This window comes from Dendrobates tinctorius, unplaced genomic scaffold (genome assembly GCF_039654945.1).
Source record: "Dendrobates tinctorius isolate UK_male_01 unplaced genomic scaffold, ASM3965494v1 ptg000016l, whole genome shotgun sequence".
In the NCBI taxonomy this organism is placed as follows: Eukaryota; Metazoa; Chordata; class Amphibia; order Anura; family Dendrobatidae; genus Dendrobates; species Dendrobates tinctorius.
In genome coordinates, this window is record NW_027361684.1 from 28,579,908 (window position 1) to 28,601,569 (window position 21,662).

General features: G+C 43.3%; 1 protein-coding gene across 2 annotated transcripts in view; it reads right to left on the bottom strand.

The window, feature by feature from the left end:
- SGSM2 (small G protein signaling modulator 2) overlaps nt 1-21,662 on the bottom strand; it is a 507,471-nt gene that overhangs the window by 2,739 nt on the left and 483,070 nt on the right. For both annotated transcript variants that reach the window (XM_073565606.1, XM_073565605.1), the window contains 7 exons: nt 19,648-19,830; nt 16,732-17,139; nt 16,455-16,579; nt 15,959-16,041; nt 15,465-15,574; nt 6,626-6,722; nt 4,550-4,717 (listed from right to left, as the gene is read on the bottom strand). In XM_073565606.1, the coding sequence (XP_073421707.1) occupies nt 4,550-4,717; nt 6,626-6,722; nt 15,465-15,574; nt 15,959-16,041; nt 16,455-16,579; nt 16,732-17,139; nt 19,648-19,830 (1,174 nt within the window). The remainder of the gene's footprint in view (nt 1-4,549; nt 4,718-6,625; nt 6,723-15,464; nt 15,575-15,958; nt 16,042-16,454; nt 16,580-16,731; nt 17,140-19,647; nt 19,831-21,662) is intronic.

Consider the following 21,662-nt stretch of genomic DNA (forward strand, 5'->3'; position numbering starts at 1 on the left):
ATCTGTGGCAGATTAAAACTTTTTTCCTTTCAGGCCAGTTTTTCCCCCTGCAGGTGTAATTGCATTGCTGCTGGGTTAGCTGATGTGTGTTGACCACTCCCACATCCTTTAAAAGGTCACCTGATGCATCAGCTGACCGTTAGTATTAGTTCATTCTGCAGCAACCTATCTGGGAGAAGGAGCTTGCTGGAAGCAGTGGTTCTACAGCTGTGTTCGGTTTATCTGGTGTCGTTCTTACTGTGTGGTGCTTTGCAGCAGAAAGCTAAGTTGTATTTTTATTACCCTGCTCTTTTTGGTGTCTGTCTTACCTTACCTTGTGTTGTCTTAATGCCGCAGTGGGACCAGTGTTCTCACTTGCCAATTCTCTACTTAGCGATAGGGGCAGGGCAAATGAGGGTTTAGATATCCTGCTCGGCAACGGGGTGAAAGAACCCATATACGGACGTGGGACGTTGGTAAGAGCAGGGAGCATCCTCAGGTGAGTGCAGGAGGTGTCCATTCCCTGTTCACTACCGACAGAGCCCACTGTTGATAAAGTTTTCCTTGGTGTTCCCTGGTGTGTTTTTGTTTTGCCGTTTGGTGACCGACCAATCATTGGGTTGTGTCGCACTGGTCAGTCACTCCGTGACAGACCAGCAGGGAAACCAGTAAGTGTTGGAATAGGAGAAATGGGAGTTCAGTGTTTTCCCTTCACCAATGACAGCACCACCTGAGAGAGGGATCCGCCCCGCCAGGACAGGAACCTACTGAGATATAAGGGGCGGCACCTCTCCCCCGCTTCAGTTGGGTTCCTGTCCTCGAAGGACCCCCACTGTCGGCGGTGCCTGTCATGGGCGAAGAAAAAAAAAAAAAAAAAGGAACCCAGCCCTGTCCCAGTGCGGGAAGAACAGGTGTCTTACTTGTAGCGCCGGCCGTCGGATGCTGGATGCACAGTCCCCAGCCCTCCGGGGTTCCGGGTTCGTGTGGGCGCTGGTGGGATCCCCGGTGGCTGCGGGAAGCCCCCACCGCGCCGCCCTCCCCTCGCACGTGCCGCATCCCGATCCCCGCGGCATCTGACAGGGGAGAGACGCGGGCGCTTTCCGGCCACTGGCGTCAGCGGCGCAGAGGATTATGGGTGCGCCGCCTGACGTCAGCACCAGGCGACGGTGTCATGGCGCCCAGTGCGACGCCGGCCGGCTTTTTCTGAAGGCAGTCGGCCGGCGGTCGCACGGGGGAGGGGAGACAGCTGATCGGAGGCCACTCACAGGACGGAGGCATATTTAAACGAGGAGCAGGTTTACAGCTAGGGTTAGCGGTAAATACACTTAAGGTTCAGGTATCTGCACTAGGGGCACTCTATAACTGCAACTTGGCAGCAAATAGATGGATAGCCCGATTCATCAAATCATGTCATAGGGCCAAACCTATTCCAATACCAAGGATAGCTCCGTGGGATTTAAACCTAGTACTAGAGGCCCTCATAAAAGAACCATATGAACCATTACATCAGCTCCCTGTAAAATTTCTGACCCTAAAAACAATAATTTTAGTGGCCCTTACTTCAGCCCGTAGAATAAGCGACCTGCAGGCTCTCTCAGTAAATCCACCCTATACACAAGTTTTTCAAGACAGGGTGGTGCTAAGAACAGACCCCGCTTATCTGCCTAAGGTAGCATCGGATTTCCATCGGGGTCAAGAGATTATCCTCCCATCCTTCTGTGATAATCCAAAGAATCCAGGGGAAGAAAGGTTCCATAGTTTGGACATTAAGAGAGCCCTGCTAGAATACATATCTGTCACCAGCCAGTGGAGGAAGTCCCAGTCCCTATTCGTAGCTTTTCAGGGTGTCAGGAAAGGCTATGGGGTTTCAAAAGGGACTATTGCTAGATCGAGTAGGGAAGCCATTAGTGTAGCCTACTCAGCTAGTGGTATCCTGATTCCTGACGGCATCAAGGCTCAGTCCACCAGAGCCGTGGCGGCCTCCTGGGCTGAGAAAGCAGAGGTATCGATTGAACAGATTTCTAAGGCCGCTACCTGGGCCTCACCTTCAACCTTCTTTAAGCACTATAGATTAAATCTATCCTCCTCTGCTGACTTAACCTTTGGTAGAAGGGTGCTGCAAGCGGTGGTCCCTCCCTAAGGTATCTCGAAGTCTCCAAAAGTCTCTCAGGTGGTGCTGTCATGGGTGAAGGGAAAACCACCATGGTTACTTACCGGTAGCCGGTTTTTCCGGAACCCATGACAGCACCCGTATATTCCACCCCTTTTCACTGTATGGGTGTGCACGTTTAGTAGGGTGCATTTGTGTGATGTGGTGTTGGATTAACATGTTACTAACCGGGAAGTCCTCTCAATGCTCTGTAACCCAACTGAAGCGGGGGAGAGTTGCCGCCCCTTATATCTCAGTAGGTTCCTGTCCTGGCGGGGTGGATCCCTCTCTCAGGTGGTGCTGTCATGGGTTCCGGAAAAACCGGCTACCGGTAAGTAACCATGGTGGTTTTTTTGCCATTTTAAAAAAATTTACAAAGTGGACAACCTATTTAAGATCTTTCCACATTCCAATGACAAATTAATTACTGTAAGTTAAAGGGGTATTCCCATCTGTAAGATCCTATCCCATTATGTAGCAGATGTAATAAGAGTTTTAGCAAATACCTCCAATTAGAAATGTAGCAGTTTTTCTGATTCGCTATTAAAGATGGGGGACCCCTGGATGTTCGGGTGCGGCTGAATAGTTACAAAAATTTCGTATTCGGGCACCAGAACAGTACCCGGACCCCATTCACTTGAATGGGGGGCCCAAATATTCAGTGTTTGCTGTGCTGTAATGTGCATGACAGCGCGGCAAACACCGCTTCTGATCGGTGAGGAAATCATCCTCGCCAGTCAGAGAGCCACAGTTCCCACACTGTCAAAAGACAGCTGTGATCGGAGGTATAAAGCTTACCTCCGGTCACTTGTGTCAGCTGATGGGACTACTGATCCCATCATTTGACACCTGCTACTGCTAATTACAGTGAGAGCAGTAGCGGTGGATGGGAGTATTCATCAGCCAGTTCTGTGCTGTAAATAAATAATTTTTTTAAAAAAATGGCGTGGGTTTCCCTTTATTTTTGCTAACCAGCCAGACAAAACTCACAGCTGGGGGCTGCAACCCTCAACTATCAGCTTCATGCTGCTTTTTTTAATTAAATAATTTTAAAAAATGGCGTGGAGTCTCCCCCAATTTTTGACAACCAACCTTGCTAAAGCTGACAGCTGGGGGCTGGTATTCTCAGTCTGGTAAGGGGCCATGGATATTGCCCCCCCCCCAGCTTAAAAATAGCAGCCCACAGCTGCCCAGAAAAGGCACATCTATTAGATGCACCAATTCTGGCGCTTTGCTTGGCTCTTCCCACTTGCCCTGTAGCGGGGGCAAGTGGGGTTCATATTTGTGGGGTTGATGTCACCTTTGTATATCAGGTGACATCAAGCCAATGGCTTGGTAATGGAGAGTCGTCTATAAAACTCCTATCCATTACTAATCCTTTACGTGTATGGTAAATAAAAACACAGCCAGAATAAAGTCCTTTATTTGAAATAAAACTAAAAACAGTTTTCCATTTTTATTTAAACACCTAATTCCAGAAAAGCCCTTGATTTCCTGTAATAAAAGTAAAATAAAAAAACAACAACATCCCTCACCTGTCCGTCATTCTGACCCACGCCGTAATCCATGTCTGGGGGACGGTTCCAAGATTTTTTGAGTAATGATTTGTTCAAAACCCATTCTTGTCAGCTGCTTATCCTGTGTTTGCCTGAAAGAGATGTTTATTCAGGCTATCATTGCCCTTAAAGTGGAGTTGTCGCGAGGTCAAAAATTACTAGCGGACTAGTAAACCTGCTGCCATGTAGTGCTCCATATTTAAGAGGTCTGTATAATCCCCCAGCACTGATTGGCAGCTTTCTGCCTAAGTACAGTGTATACAGAAAGTCACCGATCAGGGTGTGGGCAGTTATACCAACCATCGCAATTAGAGAACTACTAGATCTGCAGCAGATAAAACAGTGATTTTATCAAAACTGAAGCAAGCATCTCAGAAAGTGACACATCGTTGAAATCAGGATTTCTGTCCCTATATCATGTAGCTCTCATATGGGGAAACAAAAACCTGTTGACAGAGTCACTTTAAGCAACGTTGCAAAGAAGTGTGCGGCATAATTCCTCCAAAATAATGTAAAAGCCTGATAAAGTCATAGAGAAAGCAATTACTTCAAGTTATTGCTGCAAGAAGTCGTTCCATAAGCTAGTGATTCATGTAGTCTATGTAGCTAATTTTAAGATCCTCTTAGGACCAGCTGCTTCTTATGGTCTGATATGTAAAACTACAGAGTACAGAGAATGTTCTTACTAATCTATTGTTCAATATATATATAAAAATCATTTCTACAAAACCCTCATAATGATTGCAACATGTACATTTTATTATACGAGTGTCAATTGGCTTCATTTATCAAAGATTGCGATTTGCCTGCCTTTGTTAAAGGACATTTACTTTTGATAGTTCAAAACCTCATGAAAAATGCTTACCATTAAAAAATTTGATAATATCTGTAAAATCCATGTTGTTGTCTCGTACAATCTCTCGATAAACTTGCACAAGAGCTAATGCGTTGAACAATACAAAATGCTCTGAGGAAATATGTCTGGCTGCCCAAATGACTTCCCAAACCGCAAATACGTCTTCATACAACAATTCTGCCATAAACAATGTACAAGAAAATGTTAAAATTTTAGGAAAAGGTGATGGACATTAAATCACTTGAGCTAGTAGACAAAACTTGGCTTAATAAGTCATAAGGCCTCAAGATGAGGTATCCATTGTAATTTGGCCAACAACATAAAAATCATTTACATACTCGTATTATCAAATATTAATAATAGAAGGTAGACAAAATTTACAAGGTAAGTATTTTAGTTTTAGTGGATTTTAATGAAGATTTCACACAACACAATTTTTTTTTCTGTGAATACAATCACTGATCTCATCATCAATGTTAGGGAAGCTACCGTATTTTTTGCTTTATAAGACGCACCCCCAAATTTGGTGAAGAAAAAGAGAAAATTTTTTTTTTTATGTTAAATGGAGGTGTGTCTTATAATACCAGTGTCCGTCTTTCAAATCATATATATGTCACTTATCCTGGTATCTATATAACCCCCATCCTGGAACATTGACCCCTTGTGCTGGCACATAGCCCCCCCATCCCATCCTGGATATGGCCCCCCTGGTCACTATATGCCCCCCTGCTGGCACGCACATAGCCCCCCTCTCTCTATATGCCCCGCTGCTGGCATGCACACGGCCCCTCCTCTTTATATGCTCCCCTGCTGGCATGCACACGGGCCCCCGTCCCTATATTCTGCCCTGCTGGCATGCACACAGCCCCCCGTCCCTATATTCCCCCTTGCTGGCATGCACATGGGCCCCCCATCCCTATATTCCCCCATGCTGGCATGCACACGGCCCCCGTCCCTATATTCTCCCTTGCTGGCATGCACACGGGCCACCCGTCCCTATATTCCCCTCTGCTGGCATGCACATGGCCCCCCCGTCCCTATATTCCCCTCTGCTGGCATGCACATGGGCCCCCCCGTCCCTATATTCCCCCTTGCTGGCATGCACACGGGCCCCCCGTCCCTATATTCCCCCTTGCTGGCATGCACACGGGCCCCCCATCCCTATATTCCTCCCTGCTGGCATGCACACGGGGCCCCCCGTCCCTATATTCCCCCCTGCTGGCATGCACACGGGCCCCCCCGTCCCTATATTCCCCCTTGCTGGCATGCACACGGGTCCCCCCGTCCCTATATTCCCCCCTGCTGGCATGCACACGGGGCCCCCCGTCCCTATATTCCCCCCTGCTGGCATGCACACGGGCCCCCCCGTCCCTATATTCCCCCTTGCTGGCATGCACACGGGCCCCCCCGTCCCTATATTCCCCCCTGCTGGCATGCACACGGGCCCCCCCGTCCCTATATTCCCCCTTGCTGGCATGCACATGGGCCCCCCGTCCCTATATTCCCCTCTGCTGGCAAGCACACGGGTCCCCCGTCCCTATATTCCCCTCTGCTGGCATGCACACGGCCCCCCCGTCCCTATATTCCCCATTGGTGGCAAGCACATGATAAAATAACAAACACTTAACTCACCTTTCGATGATGGCTTGGCTCTTCCTGTGTTTGTGCTGACATCCTCATCTTGCGAGGGCGCACGGCAGCAGCTTCTCATTCAGGCACTTCATTGTAGCTTCAGGACCTTCCGTCACGTGACCAATAGGACCTGCGGTTACGTGACTCGCAGTGCACACTGGGAGTCACGTGACCGCAGGTCCTATTGGTCACATCATGGAAGGTCCTGAAGCTATTTGACAAGTAACCAACAATTTGACTTTTAGGATGGTTACTTCCTATAGAAAGCACTTGAGTTCTAGTCCTCTTCCTCTCTGAAAAGACAATTTTCATATTTCCCAGAGGAGCATTGCAGCTTAAAAGTCTCCTCATCTAGGCATGTCAGGTTGACGTCATGCTCCACAATGAGAAACATTACCCCTTTAAATAAAAACACAGAATATTGACAGAAGAGTGTTTTTACATAAATAATACCTCTTTTGAAATCAAGTAGAAACCAACGATAACAGAAGTAAAAATGTGTGTAGTCGCCATTCTGATGCATGAGTTCAAAGAGCTCGGAGTCCAAAATCTGACAAAAAACAAAAAACAAAACCCATTGTATTAGTTACAGAAGTAGGACATCTGTGTCTTCACATTATCAATGTTTTCTCTGTCTGTAAGAGAGCTCTATTGCTCTATCACAGTTGGAATAGTTAGCAGGGTGGCAGGAGGGGTTGGGTCACAGTAGGTCCACTCACATAGTGTGACCAACATCCACATGGAATGTCTACAACTCTCAACAATATCGACACACATAGGGCACCAATATAGATAAACCCTATGGGAGAGCAGGGAGCCATGGGCCAAACCCTACCAATCTCCACCTTATAGGCTGTGGCCTACAGAATGGCAGAGCCTTGCCTAGGATCTCAGCGTTCTGAAGAAGGTGGTGGAATGACATCATCACATCACTTTGCCTCCACTCGGATGCTGTCTGTGCTGTGAACCGATCAGGGTCTGGGGCTAGGTGACTATATACATTTTCATTTTCTGGTGCCTTATGACTTTTTGTATCACTTGATGCACTATTACTTTTATTGTGGTGGGACTCAGGGGGCATTATTACTATTTGTGGGTGACTAATTGGGCACTGTTACTTTTGGTGAAACACTAGGGCTTTATAAATTTAAACAGGGACCTCAGGATAAGTTATTATTTTCTCAGAGGCAGTTGTTAAAGTATTTGTCAAAGGGACACTCAGGGGGCATTACTACTTTTTAGGGCTACTCAAGAGACAAAATCAATTGTTAAAAGGGCATGTAACACCTTTCATGATAAATATGTTCATCATGGGGTGGATCAGAGTGATAGACTGGGTTCAGGAGTTGAGCTCACTCTATAAAGGGTAGATGCTGGCTGTGGTACACAGCAGACATCTGCTTCTAACGCGAGCATGACGTCATCTCAGGTCCTTCGCGCAAAGCATCACTGAGACCGAAAGATGCCGGGAACGTGGTGAGAGGCGGGAAGGACTCCGGTGGCCGTTGGAAGATGAGAATAACAATATTTTTTATCTTTTTATTATTTTTAACATCCTATCTTTTACTATTGATGCTGCATAGGCAGCATCAATTGTAAAAAGTTGGTCACACTTGTCAAACGCTATGTTTGACAAGTGTGACCAACCTGTCAATCAGTTTTGCAAGCAATGCTACAGATCGCTTGGAAAATGCTATCATTCTGCAAGCTAATTATGCTTGCAAAATTTCCGCGGCAGGGAGTTGCTGAATTGCCGCGGAAATTTCCGCGGCAATTCCGCACGTGTGCACATAGCCTTAAGGGAGCACTATTGCAAGGTCCTGTGCTTGTGCTATTACGGTATGTTCTAGGGTGCAGATATGAAAATAGTGAGAGTGCCCCTTCACCCTTCATTATTACCTTCATACGTTTTTGTCCATTTAGTCTACATGTAGAAAAATATTTTCTGAAAGGGAGACATAAGATACGTTGAATATCAATGAGTGTCTTTTCCCCTCTGTACCATGTGCCACTTGCACCTTGTGAAGGACCAACAGTGTGAGATTAAATGTATTGATTATATCAGAAATTGTTATACAATTTAAATTTAAGGCTTTCTGATCCTTAACCCCTTCACCCCCAAGGGTGGTTTGCACGTTGATGACCGGGCCAATTTTTACAATTCTGACCACTGTCCCTTTATGAGGTAATAACTCTGGAACGCTTCCATGGATCCCGGTGATTCTGACATTGTTTTCTCGTGACACATTGAACTTCATGTTAGTGGTAAAATTTCATTCATATAACTTGCGTTTATTTGTGGAAAAAAATGGAAATTTGGCGTAAATTTAGAAAATTTCGCAATTTTCCAACTTTGAATTTTTCACAGGAATTTTTTGAATGTTTAAAAAAAATGAACATTTAACTTTTCTTCACAAAAAAATTACTTCAAGTGCAATTTTTTTTAATTTTACCAAGGGTAACAGGAGAAATTGGACATCAAAAGTTATTGTGCAATTTGTCCTGAGTACACTGATACCTGATATGTGGGGGGACCAATGTTTCGGCGCATGGCAGAGCGCAGAAGGGAAGGAGCACCGTTTGACTTTTTCAACGCAAAATTGGCTGGAATGCAGATCGGACGCCATGTCACGTTTGGAGAGGCCCTGATGTGCCTAAACAGTGGAAACCCCCCACAAGTGACCCCATTTTGGAAACTAGACCCCCAAGAAACTTATCTAGATGTGTGGTGAGCACTTTGAACCCCCAAGTGCTTAACAGAAGTTTATAACGTAGAGCCATAAAAATAAAAAAATCATATTTTTTCCACAAAAATGATATTTTTGCCCCAAATTTTTTATTTTCCCAAGGGTAACAGGAGAAATTGGACCCCAAAAGATGTTGTGCAATTTGTCCTGAGTAGGCTGATACCCCATATGTGGGGGTAAACCACTGTTTGGGCACATGGCAGGTCTTGGAAGGGAAGGCGCACCATTTGACTTTTTCAACGCAGAATTGTCTGGAATTGAGATCAGACGACATGTTGCGTTTGGAGTGCCTCTGTTGTTATTATTATTATTATTATAGCATCATTTATTCCATGGCGCTTTACATGTGAGGAGGGTATACATAATACATACAAGTATAGTAATCTTAAACAATACAAGTCACGACTGGTACAGGATGAGAGAGGACCCTGCCCGCGAGGGCTCACAATCTACACAATCTTTTGTGCCTAAACAGTGGAAACCCCCAATACTAACTCCAACCCTAACCCTAATACACCCCTAACCCTAATCTCAACCCTAGCTCTAAAACTAACCCTGACCCTGGCCCTAACCCTAATGGGAAAATGGAAATAAATACATTTTTTTTTTTTAATTCTATTATTTTTCCCTAACTAAGGGGGTGGTAAAGGGGGAGTTTGATTTACCATATATGGCGGGTTTTTAAGTTTGGCAGCTGTCACACGATAAAAGACTTTTTATTGTAAAAATAATTTTTGTAGCACCACATTTTGAGAGCTATAATTTTTCTGTATTTTGACCCACAGAGTCATGTGAGGTCTTATTTTTTGCGGGACGAGTTGACGTTTTTATTGGTACCATTTTCGGGCACGTGACTTTTTTTGATCACTTTTTATTCCGATTTTTGGGATGCAGAATGAACAAAAACCAGCATTTCATTAATTTCTTTTTTTGGGGGGCGTTGACACCGTTCCGCGTGTGGTAAAATTGATAAGGCAGTTTTATTCTTCAGGTCAGTACGATTACAGCGATACCTCGTTTATGTCTTTTTTATGCTTTGGCGCTTTTATACAATAAAAACAATTTTATATACAAAATAATTATATTTGCATCGCTTTATTCTGCGAGCTATAACTTTTTTATTTTTTTGCTGATGATGCTGTATGATGGCTCTTTTTTTGCGGGACAAGATGGTGTTTTCAGCGGTACCATAGTTATTTATATCCTTTTTGATTGCGCGTTATTCCACTTTTTGTTTGGCGGTATGATGATAAAGCATTGTTTTTTGCCTTTTTTTTGAAGGGGTTCACTAAAGAGGTTAACTAGTGAGACAGTTTTATAGGGCGGGTCGTTACGGACGCGGCAATACTAAATATGTGTATGTTTATTGTTTGCTTGTTTTTTTATTTACAAAATAAAAGAATTTATTAGGGGTTTTTTTTTTAATTTGGGATTTTTTTAAAACTATTTTTACACTTGATTATTTTATTTTTTTAACTTTATTATATTTTCCCCAATACAATAAAGTGTCAGATCGCTAATCTGACACCTTGCACAGCAGGAGGCTTTCTCAGTGCCTGCTGAGAGTAGGCACTGACAAAGCCGCCTCCCTGCAGGACCCCAAAGGCCCCCGTGGCCATATTGGATCCGGGGCCTTCAGGGAGGGAGGCCCTCGGAACAGAGCGATCACATTGCGCTGTTCCGAGGGTCCAGGGAAGCACGCAGGGAGCCCCCTCCCTGCGCGTTTCTTCCCTGATCCCCCAGTACACTTCGATCATGTTTGATCGCAGAGTGGCAGGGGTTAATGTGCCGGGTGTCAGCTGTGATAATCAGCTGACACTCGGCCGTGATCAGCGCTGCTGATCGCTATGACGTACTATATCGTCCATGGGATTTAAGTCCCAGGTCACATGGACGGGATAGTACGTCCAATGGCAGAAAGGGGTTAAAACAAGATGCAGTACGGATGGGCTAATGTTATTTGTGCAAGTAAGTATCTTAACACTATTAACATTCAGTTACCATTGCTGAAACCATATTTAGTTCATACGGTACGTATTTAGTGTCCATACTTATTATCAGCATGAAATGTGCTGCAAATTATGCTTCATTAATTCTGAGGATGTAATACATTTCCACCGCTATCCTGCAGAACTGAACAGTAGGACTACTAGATAAAGGGTTGGTAATCCACATTCATCACTACTAGTGATGAGCGAGCGTGCTCAGATAAACATAGTTAGCAAGGCTGAGAAAAGACATTTGTCCATCCAGTTCAGCCTATATTCCATCAGAATAAATCCCCAGATCTACGTCCTTCTAAAGAACCTAATAACTGTAAGATACAATATTGTTACTCTCCAGGAAGACATCCAGGCCTCTCTTGAACCCCTTGACTGAGTTCACCATCACTATCTCCTCAGGCAAAAAATTCCATAATCTCACTGCCCTAACAGTAAAGAATCCTCTTCTACTGTATGTCGGTGGAAAAACCATCTCTCCTCCAGATGCAGAGAATGCCTCCTTATGACCGTCACCTTCCTTGGAATAAGCAGATCCTCAGAGAGATATTTGTATTGTCCCCTTATATACTTCTACATGGTTATTAGATCGCCCCTCAGTCATCTTTTTTTCTAGACTAAATAATCTTAATTTTGCTAATCTCTCTGGGTATTGTAGTTCCCCCTTTCCCTTTATTAATTTTGTTGCCCTCCTTTGTACTCGCTCTAGTTCCATTACATCCTTCCTGAGTATTGATTCCCAAAACTGTGCACAGTACTCCATGTCCGGTCTAACCAGGGATTTGTACAGAGGCAGTATAATGCTCTCATCATGTGTATCCAGACCTCTTTTAATGCACCCCATGATCCTGTTTGCCTTGGCAGCCGCTGCCTGTCACTGGCTGCTTCAGGTAAGTTTATCATTATCTAGGATCCCCAAGTCCTTCTCCATGTCAGATTTACCCATTGGTTTCCCGTTCGGTGTAATGGTGATATTGATTCCTTCTTCCCATGAGTATAACGTTATATTTATTATTGTTAGACTGCATCTGCCACCTTTTGGTCCAAGTTTCCAACTTATGCAGATCCATCTGTAGCAGAATACTATCTTCTCTTGTATTGACTACTTTACATAGTTTTGTATCTGCAAATCCTTAGCAATGTGCTTCTCTGTTTCCTTTTTGGCAGCTTTAATTAGTTTTTTAGATAATCTATTTTTCTATTTTTCTCCATATAGTTTTTAGAGCTTCAGCGGTGCCATCCTGCTTTAGTAGTTTAAATGCTTTCTTTTTACTGTTAGTTTCCCCTCTTACTTCTTTGTTTAGCCACATTGGGTTTTTCCTATTTCTTGTCCTTTTTATTCCCACAAGGTATTAACTTCTTACAGTGCCTATTTAGGATGTTCTTAAACATTTCCCATTTATTTTCTGTATTCTTATTTCTGAGGTCATTGTCCCAGTTAACCAGATTAAGGGCATCTCTAAGCTGGTCAAACTTTGCCTTCCTAAAGTTCAGTGTTTTTGTGACTCCCTGACATGTCCCCCTAGCGAAAGACAAGCAAATATTGTGGTCGCTATTTCCTAGATGCCCGACGACCTGCAGATTTGTTATTCTGTCAGGTCTATTAGATAGTATTAAGTCTAAAAGTGCTGCTCCTCTGGTTGGATTCTGCACCAACTGTGAAAGATAATGTTTCTTGGTTATTAGCAGAAACCTGTTGCCTTTATGGGTTTTGCAGGTCTCTGTTTCCCAGTTAATATCTGGAGCATACTAAAGGACAAGCAGTCAAAAAGTCTCATACAAAATTACTTTATTAAATATACATTAAAAATGGACAACAAGGTGCATGGAGTAAAGGGGAAAGGGACTGCACACACCCATGGCATGCGAAGCCGGACTCACTACCCACCCAGCTTATAACATCCCTCCGCTCTTACAGCCATAAGGTAATATGCCATGTTGAATGCCTCCTGACTGCTATTCAGGGTATGAGCACATGCTTTATGATTATGTCCACGGTTCTGCACCCTTATGTCAGTTTACATCTATAGGGTCATGTGTTGCAGTAAGCTGGGTGGCATTCAGGATACTAGCACTTGCATTATGATTGTAATTACGGCTTGTTTCCTCTATTTTATATCTACCTTATAAGGTCATCTGCTGCTATAAGCTGGGAGGGTAGTGAGTCTGGCTTCACATGCCATGGGTGTGTGCAGTCCCTTTCCCCTTTACTCCGTGCACCTTGTTGTCCATTTTTAATGTATATTTAATAAAGTAATTTTGTATGAGACTTTCTGACTGCTTGTCCTTTAGTATGCTCTAGTTTAGTTTGAAGTTTGTCTTTTCCAGTCCTAGTACAGGTGTATATATACAGCATTAATCTACTAATTAATTTTATTCGGTGATGGAATCACTTTAGAAAGAACACTTGCTCTTTCTTGTTGCCACATATACCATGTGCGCCACGATTGCATTTTATTACAGTTAATATCCGGGTAGTTAAAGTCCCCCATAACAAGGACCTCATTATGGGTTGCAGCTTTGTCTACCTGCCTTAGTAGTAGACTTTCCATGATTTCTGTTATATTTGGGGGTTTGTAACAGACTCCAATGAGAACTTTGCTACTATTTTTCCCTCCATGTATTTCGACCCATATCGACTCGACATCCTCATTCCCTTCGCTAATATCCTTTCTTAAAGTGGACTTTAGACAAGACTTTACATAAAGACAAACCCCGCCTCCACTCCGATTTTTACTATCCTTTCTAAACAGACTGTAACCATGTAAGTTAACTGCCTGGTCATAGCTTTCATCTAGCCATGTCTCGGTTAAGGCCCCGTCACACTAAGCGACTTACCAGCGATCCCGACACCGATATCAAGGTGTCAGGATCGCTAGTAAGTCGCTATGTGATCGCTGGTGAGCTGTCACACAGACAGCTTCACCAGCGATCAGCACAGCGATGCCGAGCGCCCGGCATCGCTGGCCATCCCTGTAAAAAATAGAATCAAAATAAAAAATATAGTTATTCTCACCTTCCGATGTCCCGTTCAGCCATCCTGCCTCTCTCCACGCTCCGGTCCCAGTGATCCTTTGCACGAATGACCGCGAGATGTCACGGTCTCGAGGGATAACAAAGTCTCGCGGTCATTTGTGCAAAGGATCGCTGGGACCGGAGCGTGGAGAGAGGCAGGATGGCTGAACGGGACATCGGAAGGTGAGAATAACTATATTTTTTATTTTTTTTATTATTTTTTTACACCTGATCGCTGGTCTCCCGCTGTCACACACAGCGATGCGTGCTGGCCAGCGGGAGACCAGCGACCAAAGAAATGTCCAGAGGTTTCTTCCAGCGATCAGCGATACCGGCAGGGGGGCCGCTCGCTGATCGCTGTCACACCCAGCGATCTCGCTGGTGAGATCGCTGTTACGTCACAAAAGTCGTGACTCAGCAGCGATCTCGCTACCGAGATCGCTTAGTGAGACGGGGCCTTTATTCCCACTATGTCATAGTTACCTGTAGATAAGGTGTTCTTCGATCTTGTTTGTGTACAGGGATTGCCTAACAAACAGGCAATCCCTGCATGTGTTGTAGCTGTCAAACAGCCGTGAGACATGCAGCCACAGGGACCCAAACGTATTATTTGAGCACACCGAAAGACACTCAGTTAGCAGCACTCAAGCATGCTCAGATAACAACTTAAGCATGTTTGCTCATCACTAATCACTGCATATGTACCTAAAAGTAAAAGTCTCAGGATAGGACGAGACTTTTGCAGGATTTTGTTTCATAACCATGCGGCCACTAGATCACCAGGACCAAGCGCAGTTTCGGCCGCTGAACTGTTAGACAATACCCTAAGAAATCTGGCGTAAACACCTTAATAAGTCACTCGGCAATGGCAGAAAATTATTGCGACTTTTGCTGTCTGTGTGTCAGCCTTGGCCAGCTGCGCCAATATGGGTGTGGTGTTAGCCGGGCGTGGTCATGCCTGCCTGTAAAATTTGTGATGAATTACTCCAAAAATATATGCCAGTCCCCCACTAGCATACGTTTTTGGCAACGCTGTATACCTGACGCACTTTATTCATCAAACGGTGAACTTGATGAATCGTGTCAGTGAGTGTACTCCAGAGAGCACTTTATTAAGGTTGGGGTGTGCTACGCCCGTCTTAATTAGTTGCCCCGAATGTCTTTTTCAGGCAGATTCCGATTGGAACTCGTCTAAAAAAAACTATTAAAAAACCACTGAGGATGAAAACAATATGCTGCAATGTAAAAACAACCTGCTGTGCATACGTTCAGTCTTTTGGAGCTTCTTTTAGCCACTTTAGTCTTTGGAAGCTGGGACGGATAAAATAAGTAGCAAGTGCATTCTTCGAGAAGCTTCTACTGTGAAGCCACTCGTTACTTAAAGTTCAAGTTACAGAAAAAGGCGCCAGACCGAAAAAGCCAGAGGAAGACGCTTCAGGAAAAACAATGTTGGCGTTTTCTGAAGCATCTTCACCTTTCACCTTGGAAAACTTAGTGAGTACGCCGGCGGCTAAAAGACATAAAACTCACCTGGATCAAAGATCTCATGTTTGCAAAGTGTGTGTCCATAGCGCCTCCATTTGGGAAGTTTTGACTCATTCTCTTCATGAGTTGCGTGAAACAGCTGTACGCCATTAAATCTATAAACAGAGCATATTATTCACTACCTATATGGTGGATAATTGGAGACTCAGAGCACATGTTCTAAAGGTATACAGTATAAAAAATGTATACTAGCACTGTGCATCCTGCCGAACAGAATTGTGACATTGATTTTCAAAGTAAGAGCACCTGCCTCATCAGGCCTTAAAATTCTATATAATTATGTATAGAGTTTGTATTGTGAAACCTGGTGACAAATCTTTTCTGAATCTGAACGGAAACAGAAAAATATCCAGGAGAATGATTTCATGGTAAGTACTACTAGCTTTTTCCCTTAATTCTTGGATTAAAATTACTCATATATACTATACATGACACATTAGAAGTCTAAGCATCAAAAGCATTTAGTGCAGTTTTCTCACCATTATCTAAAACCACCATTAATGGAGCCAGCAGGTCGCACATTCCTTGGACATACCCGACATCTAGATGCTCCCACACAAAACTGTCATGATAGATGAAAGCAAATAGGGATGCATTAATTAAACTTTTTACACCATATTACTACAATCACAACCTCTTTATCTATGGTCAGTGTGCCCTCCCTCTGCATAATGTATCAGTGCTACCTAGATTTTGTCCATTTCCAATGGACGTGATAGTCACTGATGCCTCAGACATGCTGAATGGAGCAATCACACACAGGGCAAGCATGCATGTCAGCGAGTCACCTTTTGTTAACTCAATACTTTACACATATTCTAGAAATGAAAGTCCTTAATATAAAGAAAGTGGTGGCGATAGGACAATACATGCAATACAAAATATACTATTATTGTTTATTTTTCGCATACAGTGGAAAATTTGACATTTTAATAGAGAAATGCCTAAAAATTAACATGCCCAAAAATGATTTACCTGCACATGATATTCCGAAGTTTTTCTAAATTATCTGTTGTGAAATACCAGTAATTCCTATCACATCTCTGGACGTCTTTATCAATTCGATGCAAGTTTAAGGCAATCGTGTCCAACAATTCTATCTAATAGAGAAAACATAACCTTAGAAGCTGAATATTTATGGAAAATACAAATTTTAGGTAAAAGGAATTATGTGAAATAATGGCGGTAGTAATGGCAAATTAAATGGCATGATGAACTATAGAATAGAATGTTCAGGTCTACCAGCACTCACTGTATATGATGTAGGGCACATGGAGGAGATGTCCTCAGAATTATTTAGATACTCTAGCTGGGAGCACAGCTGCTCTTCATATATAGAATCCTGCATCTTGAGGACTCCCTTGGCTTTTCGGGGTGGACCCAAACTAATTTCTGTCCTATCAGATTCTGTGCTTGATTCTTCTTCCTCAAAACATATGCTTTGCTGATCATCGATGCTGGATAGAATCCCAGAGGTCACAGAGTAATTTCGAGAAGAGGGAAGACCAGAATCTGGAGAGTCAAACTCCACTGACTGCTGTGGTTCAGCGGCCACCATAGCAGAAGGAGTTCCAGCTGCAGTGGTGAGCGTCGAAGTTTTATCGTTCCGACATTTCAGATCTCTGTCTGGCACATCTATTTCTTCTGTTGACATAAAAACCTGAGAAACAAAACATTGACATTTACCCATCAAAGGAAATCATTACGAGAGCTCCTTTCATTGATTGTAAATGTAATAGCATTTATTCCAAGAACACTATAGCATTTATTATAAAGGGTCATTTATGAAATAATGAAGAACAAAAAAATAGACGTTTCTCCATAAAATTTCTTGCTTTATTTGGAATTTTTAAAACATAGTGATAAGGCAGGAAAAATCCTCCATAATAAAGAAATGCGCACAAGAGCGTTGGTTATGCTGCAACGCGTTTCGATCACAGATGGATTTTTATCATAGCTTTATCTGAGCACGCTCGCTCAACACTAATATTAATGAAATTTTCTGGTCCCTAATGTTTTCAAGTCTTTCTAAATTATCTGAAGGGAGTTATCAGTATTCAAAGATCAACTTGTCCATGTCTGACCGTGGTCACATGTTACAGATCACTATAATATTATTAGTGTGCTTGATACATGCTTTGCACCAGGAGTGGACAAGACATCTATAAAGGTAGGGGGCTAGCTTGGCCCAGGGGGCTTTTAAACAAACGGGACGATTCTCTTGTCTCTTCTTCCTGCTCAGTCTCCAGAAATCTCTCACTGATTACAAAGACAGGGCTTCATCTTTGTCACACAATTATTAATCTGACCTAGACCACCAGCGATTTTACTATTTACTTCTTCACTTTCCTGGACCACCATAAATACCATCCCTTCACTGCTCTAGACTATGCTGTAGTAATGCTATTCATTCGTTGCCATAGACCACCAGTAATGCTATCCCCTTTACTACCCTACACCACCAGGGTTTTACGATAAACAACTTCACTACAGCTCCCAACCGTCCCAGATTCAGCGGGACTGTCCCATCACGTCAGAGCTTTTTCCCGGCTTCTATACTCACCTTTCTTCTCCAACATCTTCATCATTTTTCCTCATCGTGTGGTGGGGCCGCATGCCTCTGATCAGCACATAAATTTAGTTGTATAGTCACTTAGTCATTGCTTCTCCTTCCTGTGTTCATTCTACCCAGCAAAGCAAACTTACGTTTCCAAGCTCGAGCTCTACCAATGAGCCACAGCTTATAATGATGCAGATAGGAAAATTTGGTTATCTTGACCTCTATTGCAGCCAATGAACCCAGAAGCAGGTTATACATATCCATAGAGGTACATTGTATATAGGACAATGTATTTCTATGGTCTCTGCATACTGAGGTGAAGAAAAAGATTTTTTTTTAGTTCCTATAAAAGTAGTAAAAATAAGCAATTACAAAAATGTTATTTGCTTTCTTTCTGTGAGTCTCCCCAAGTCTTGAACCTACAACCTTAACATTACAGGCAGTAGCTTAAAGGAAATCTGTCACCTATTTTTTGCCCTATCAGCTGCCGGCACCGCCATAAGGGGCTTATCTACAGCATTCTGTAATGCTGTAGATAAGCCCCTGATGTAACCTGATAGAGGAGAAAAGCAAGTTAGATTATACCCACCCTGGCGTCCAGTCTGGTCCGATGGGTGTTGCGGTCTGGCCCTGCGCCTCCCATCTTCTAGCGAAGCCTTCCTCCTTCTTACTTCTGCCATGTCTCCGGCGCAGGCGCACTGTTCTGCCCCGTTGAGGGCAGAGTAAAGTACTGCAGTGCGCAGGCGCTGGAGCTCTCTGACCTTTCCTAGCGCCTGCACACTGCAGTACTTTACTCTGCCCTCAACAGGGCAGATAAAGTACGCCTGCGCCGGAGCCAGAAGTAAGAAGAAGGATGGCTCCTATTTCATGTGATGCCTTTTCTCCCATACACAGAACATTTGTTTCCCAGCTCTCCTGTCTCTATGTAGCACACCCTCAATAGTAGAAGCAAGAAGGACATTACATATCAGTACTGAGCAATGTAGCTGTGAACCCAGTACCGAGTTTTGACAGTAAATCACTCAGGCTCAAATTTAGCAAGATTGAAGTTATGCATGGCAGTCTTCATCCAGGGTCTATTGGAGTAAGATGAACTTCTGCATCAGAGTCATTAATATACTCCAGTCTTGGACTGACGCATACTTTTACTTTAAGTTTTGTGCTATAAATTATAGTGAACCTCATCCTGTCACGCTAAGTTCTCCTCATTTTTAAAAAAGTTTTCAATGCAAGTACAAAAATTCCTAAAATTGAAAAGAGCAAAATATTGTGACTTTTATTATGCCCGTTCTCTGTGTAACAAACAGTGTGTCTGTGCCTCCCTAATCGTGAAGCTCCCTCCTTCTTCCTCTACAGATTTTTATGGACAGCTGAAATCTGATGCCTCAGTGAGATGATAATGCATCCTAGTTCTCAATATGGATTTTACCAGTAAATTGGGATTCAATTGTAAGTTCTAGAGACTGAGAAGTGGAGAAGAGAATAAAGAGGCATTTTTCCTTAATAAGATATAGCACAACGTTTTAACACTTTACATTACTATTGATTTAAAATGAGATTGTTAAAAAATCAATGTCTATTTAAAAAAGAATAATCCAGGTGTCTCACATCATTACTAATGGTAGAGTCCCGGTGAATCAGACGTTGCACATGACTGTCAATACTACTCCCAGATGAAAGCTTAGCATAAATGGCAGAGTGAGATTCCTTTTCCCGCTGCTTGACTATCACTTCACAGGCTTTCCATTCTTGCATCACCTTTTGGTACCTGGAAGCAATTGCTTCATCAACCTTTGAGTAAGAACAAAAACAATGATGGTTTTTTTCATATATTGGATTAAATAAACCTAACACAATTGTTGCATTTTTTAGATTTTGTAATAATAATGGTAATAATAAATGAACTAGCTTATTACATGGTCAACCATTACATTTAATGACCTGTATATTATATTACATTGGAATTTATGGCCTGCTGCAAATGAATACTAGTGGATCAAAGGACCACAAAGTTAGCATTAAATAAAGAGAGAAACTTTCGGCACCCCTCGCTGCGTGAGAACTTTCTCATGCAGCTAGTGCTGCCATAAGTTAGGTCACCGGGGTTCATGAGGTGACCGCTATCCAAATCATCCGGATTGTCATGGAACAGTATAGATTATCTTCATGTCGGAAAGGGAGGGATATGGCTGATTATTTTTATTTTTTTACAGTAGAAATGGGCATCGGTGGATTAGGCGTAAGGTGAGTATAATGGTTGTTTATTATTTTCTGTATTTTACAGGGGACAAAGGTTTCAATTAAATAGGTGTAAGACGAGTATAACTTTGTTTTTATTTTTAAATAAACATGGTGTTGATTTTTATTTCAAATAAAAGATTTTATTCATGATGTGTGTATATTTCCAAACTTACTATGGGAATAGTGTTTTAAAGATACCTCTCCATTACTAACACTTGGGCTCGATGTCAGCTGCCAATACAAAGCTGACTCAACCCCACAACTATTACCCCAGTTGGTCCCACCACAGGGCAAGTGGGAAGAGCAAGGCTAAGTGCCCGATTTGGCACATCTTATTGATGCACCATTTCTGGGACAGCTGAGGGCCAATGTTCTTAGCCTGGGAGGAGGGCCAATTTCCCTGGCCCCTTCCCTTGCTATTAATATCAGTCCACAGCTGCCTTTACTGGTCATTTTATATTGGACCCCCCAAAAAAAATGAAGTAGGGTCCTCCATAATTTCAAATCAGTATGGTGTAGTAACCACTGTGTCCACTAGGGGGCGCTGTGTGGATGTCCCAAGAGAGAGGATGAGTGACAGAATCCTGAAGGATGGTTATGTATCGCAAGGTGGGTGGCCTTGAGATGGAGACTTATGTGTGTGTGTTGATCAGCAATGATATTGCTGAGGTGTTGCTTTAATGTGTCAGGGAGAAGTCTCCAGGTAACTAGAGAGATGGGCAGGCCTAGTTACCTACAAACCCACCCAGGGGGTGTGTTTAAAGAACACTGTTGTAAAGAGTGTGTAAATGCTTGAAGGACATGTGATGAGGTCAGAGTCATGTGACCTGGTGGGCGGGGCTATGAACCATATAATGTGGCCAGGGTAGGTCACAGGTAGTGAATGCTGGGACTTGGTTGGTCCACTGTGGAAAGTCCCGTCTGAGTGAGATGGGGCTGCCTTCTGACAGCAAGTGAACGCTGTGTTAATGGCTGCACATGCCTGATAGTTCCCTGGAGGGAATGGACGTCTGCAGTATGCTAAAGGAACCATGAGTGACCCTGACGTGGGTGAGATAACTGAGGCTAAAAAGCCTGTGTATGTTTAACCTGTGTGACCACAGGGATTACAGAGCTGAACTCTGTCATGGAAGCTATGCGGTTATATGAACTTTATTTTGCTTCTATGGGTTTATGCTGCTGAATAAACCGCATGGACTGTTATGAGTTTATGAAAACCCGGTGCCGGATGTGTTTTGTTCGCTGCCTAACTGAATGACAGCACTACCTCACAATAGCAAAGGCTAAACAGACTGCTGTAGACTGATAATAGTCAGGGAAGGGGCCGGGGAAATTGGTCCTCCTCCCAGGCTAAGAACATCAGCCTTCAGCCATGCCAGAAA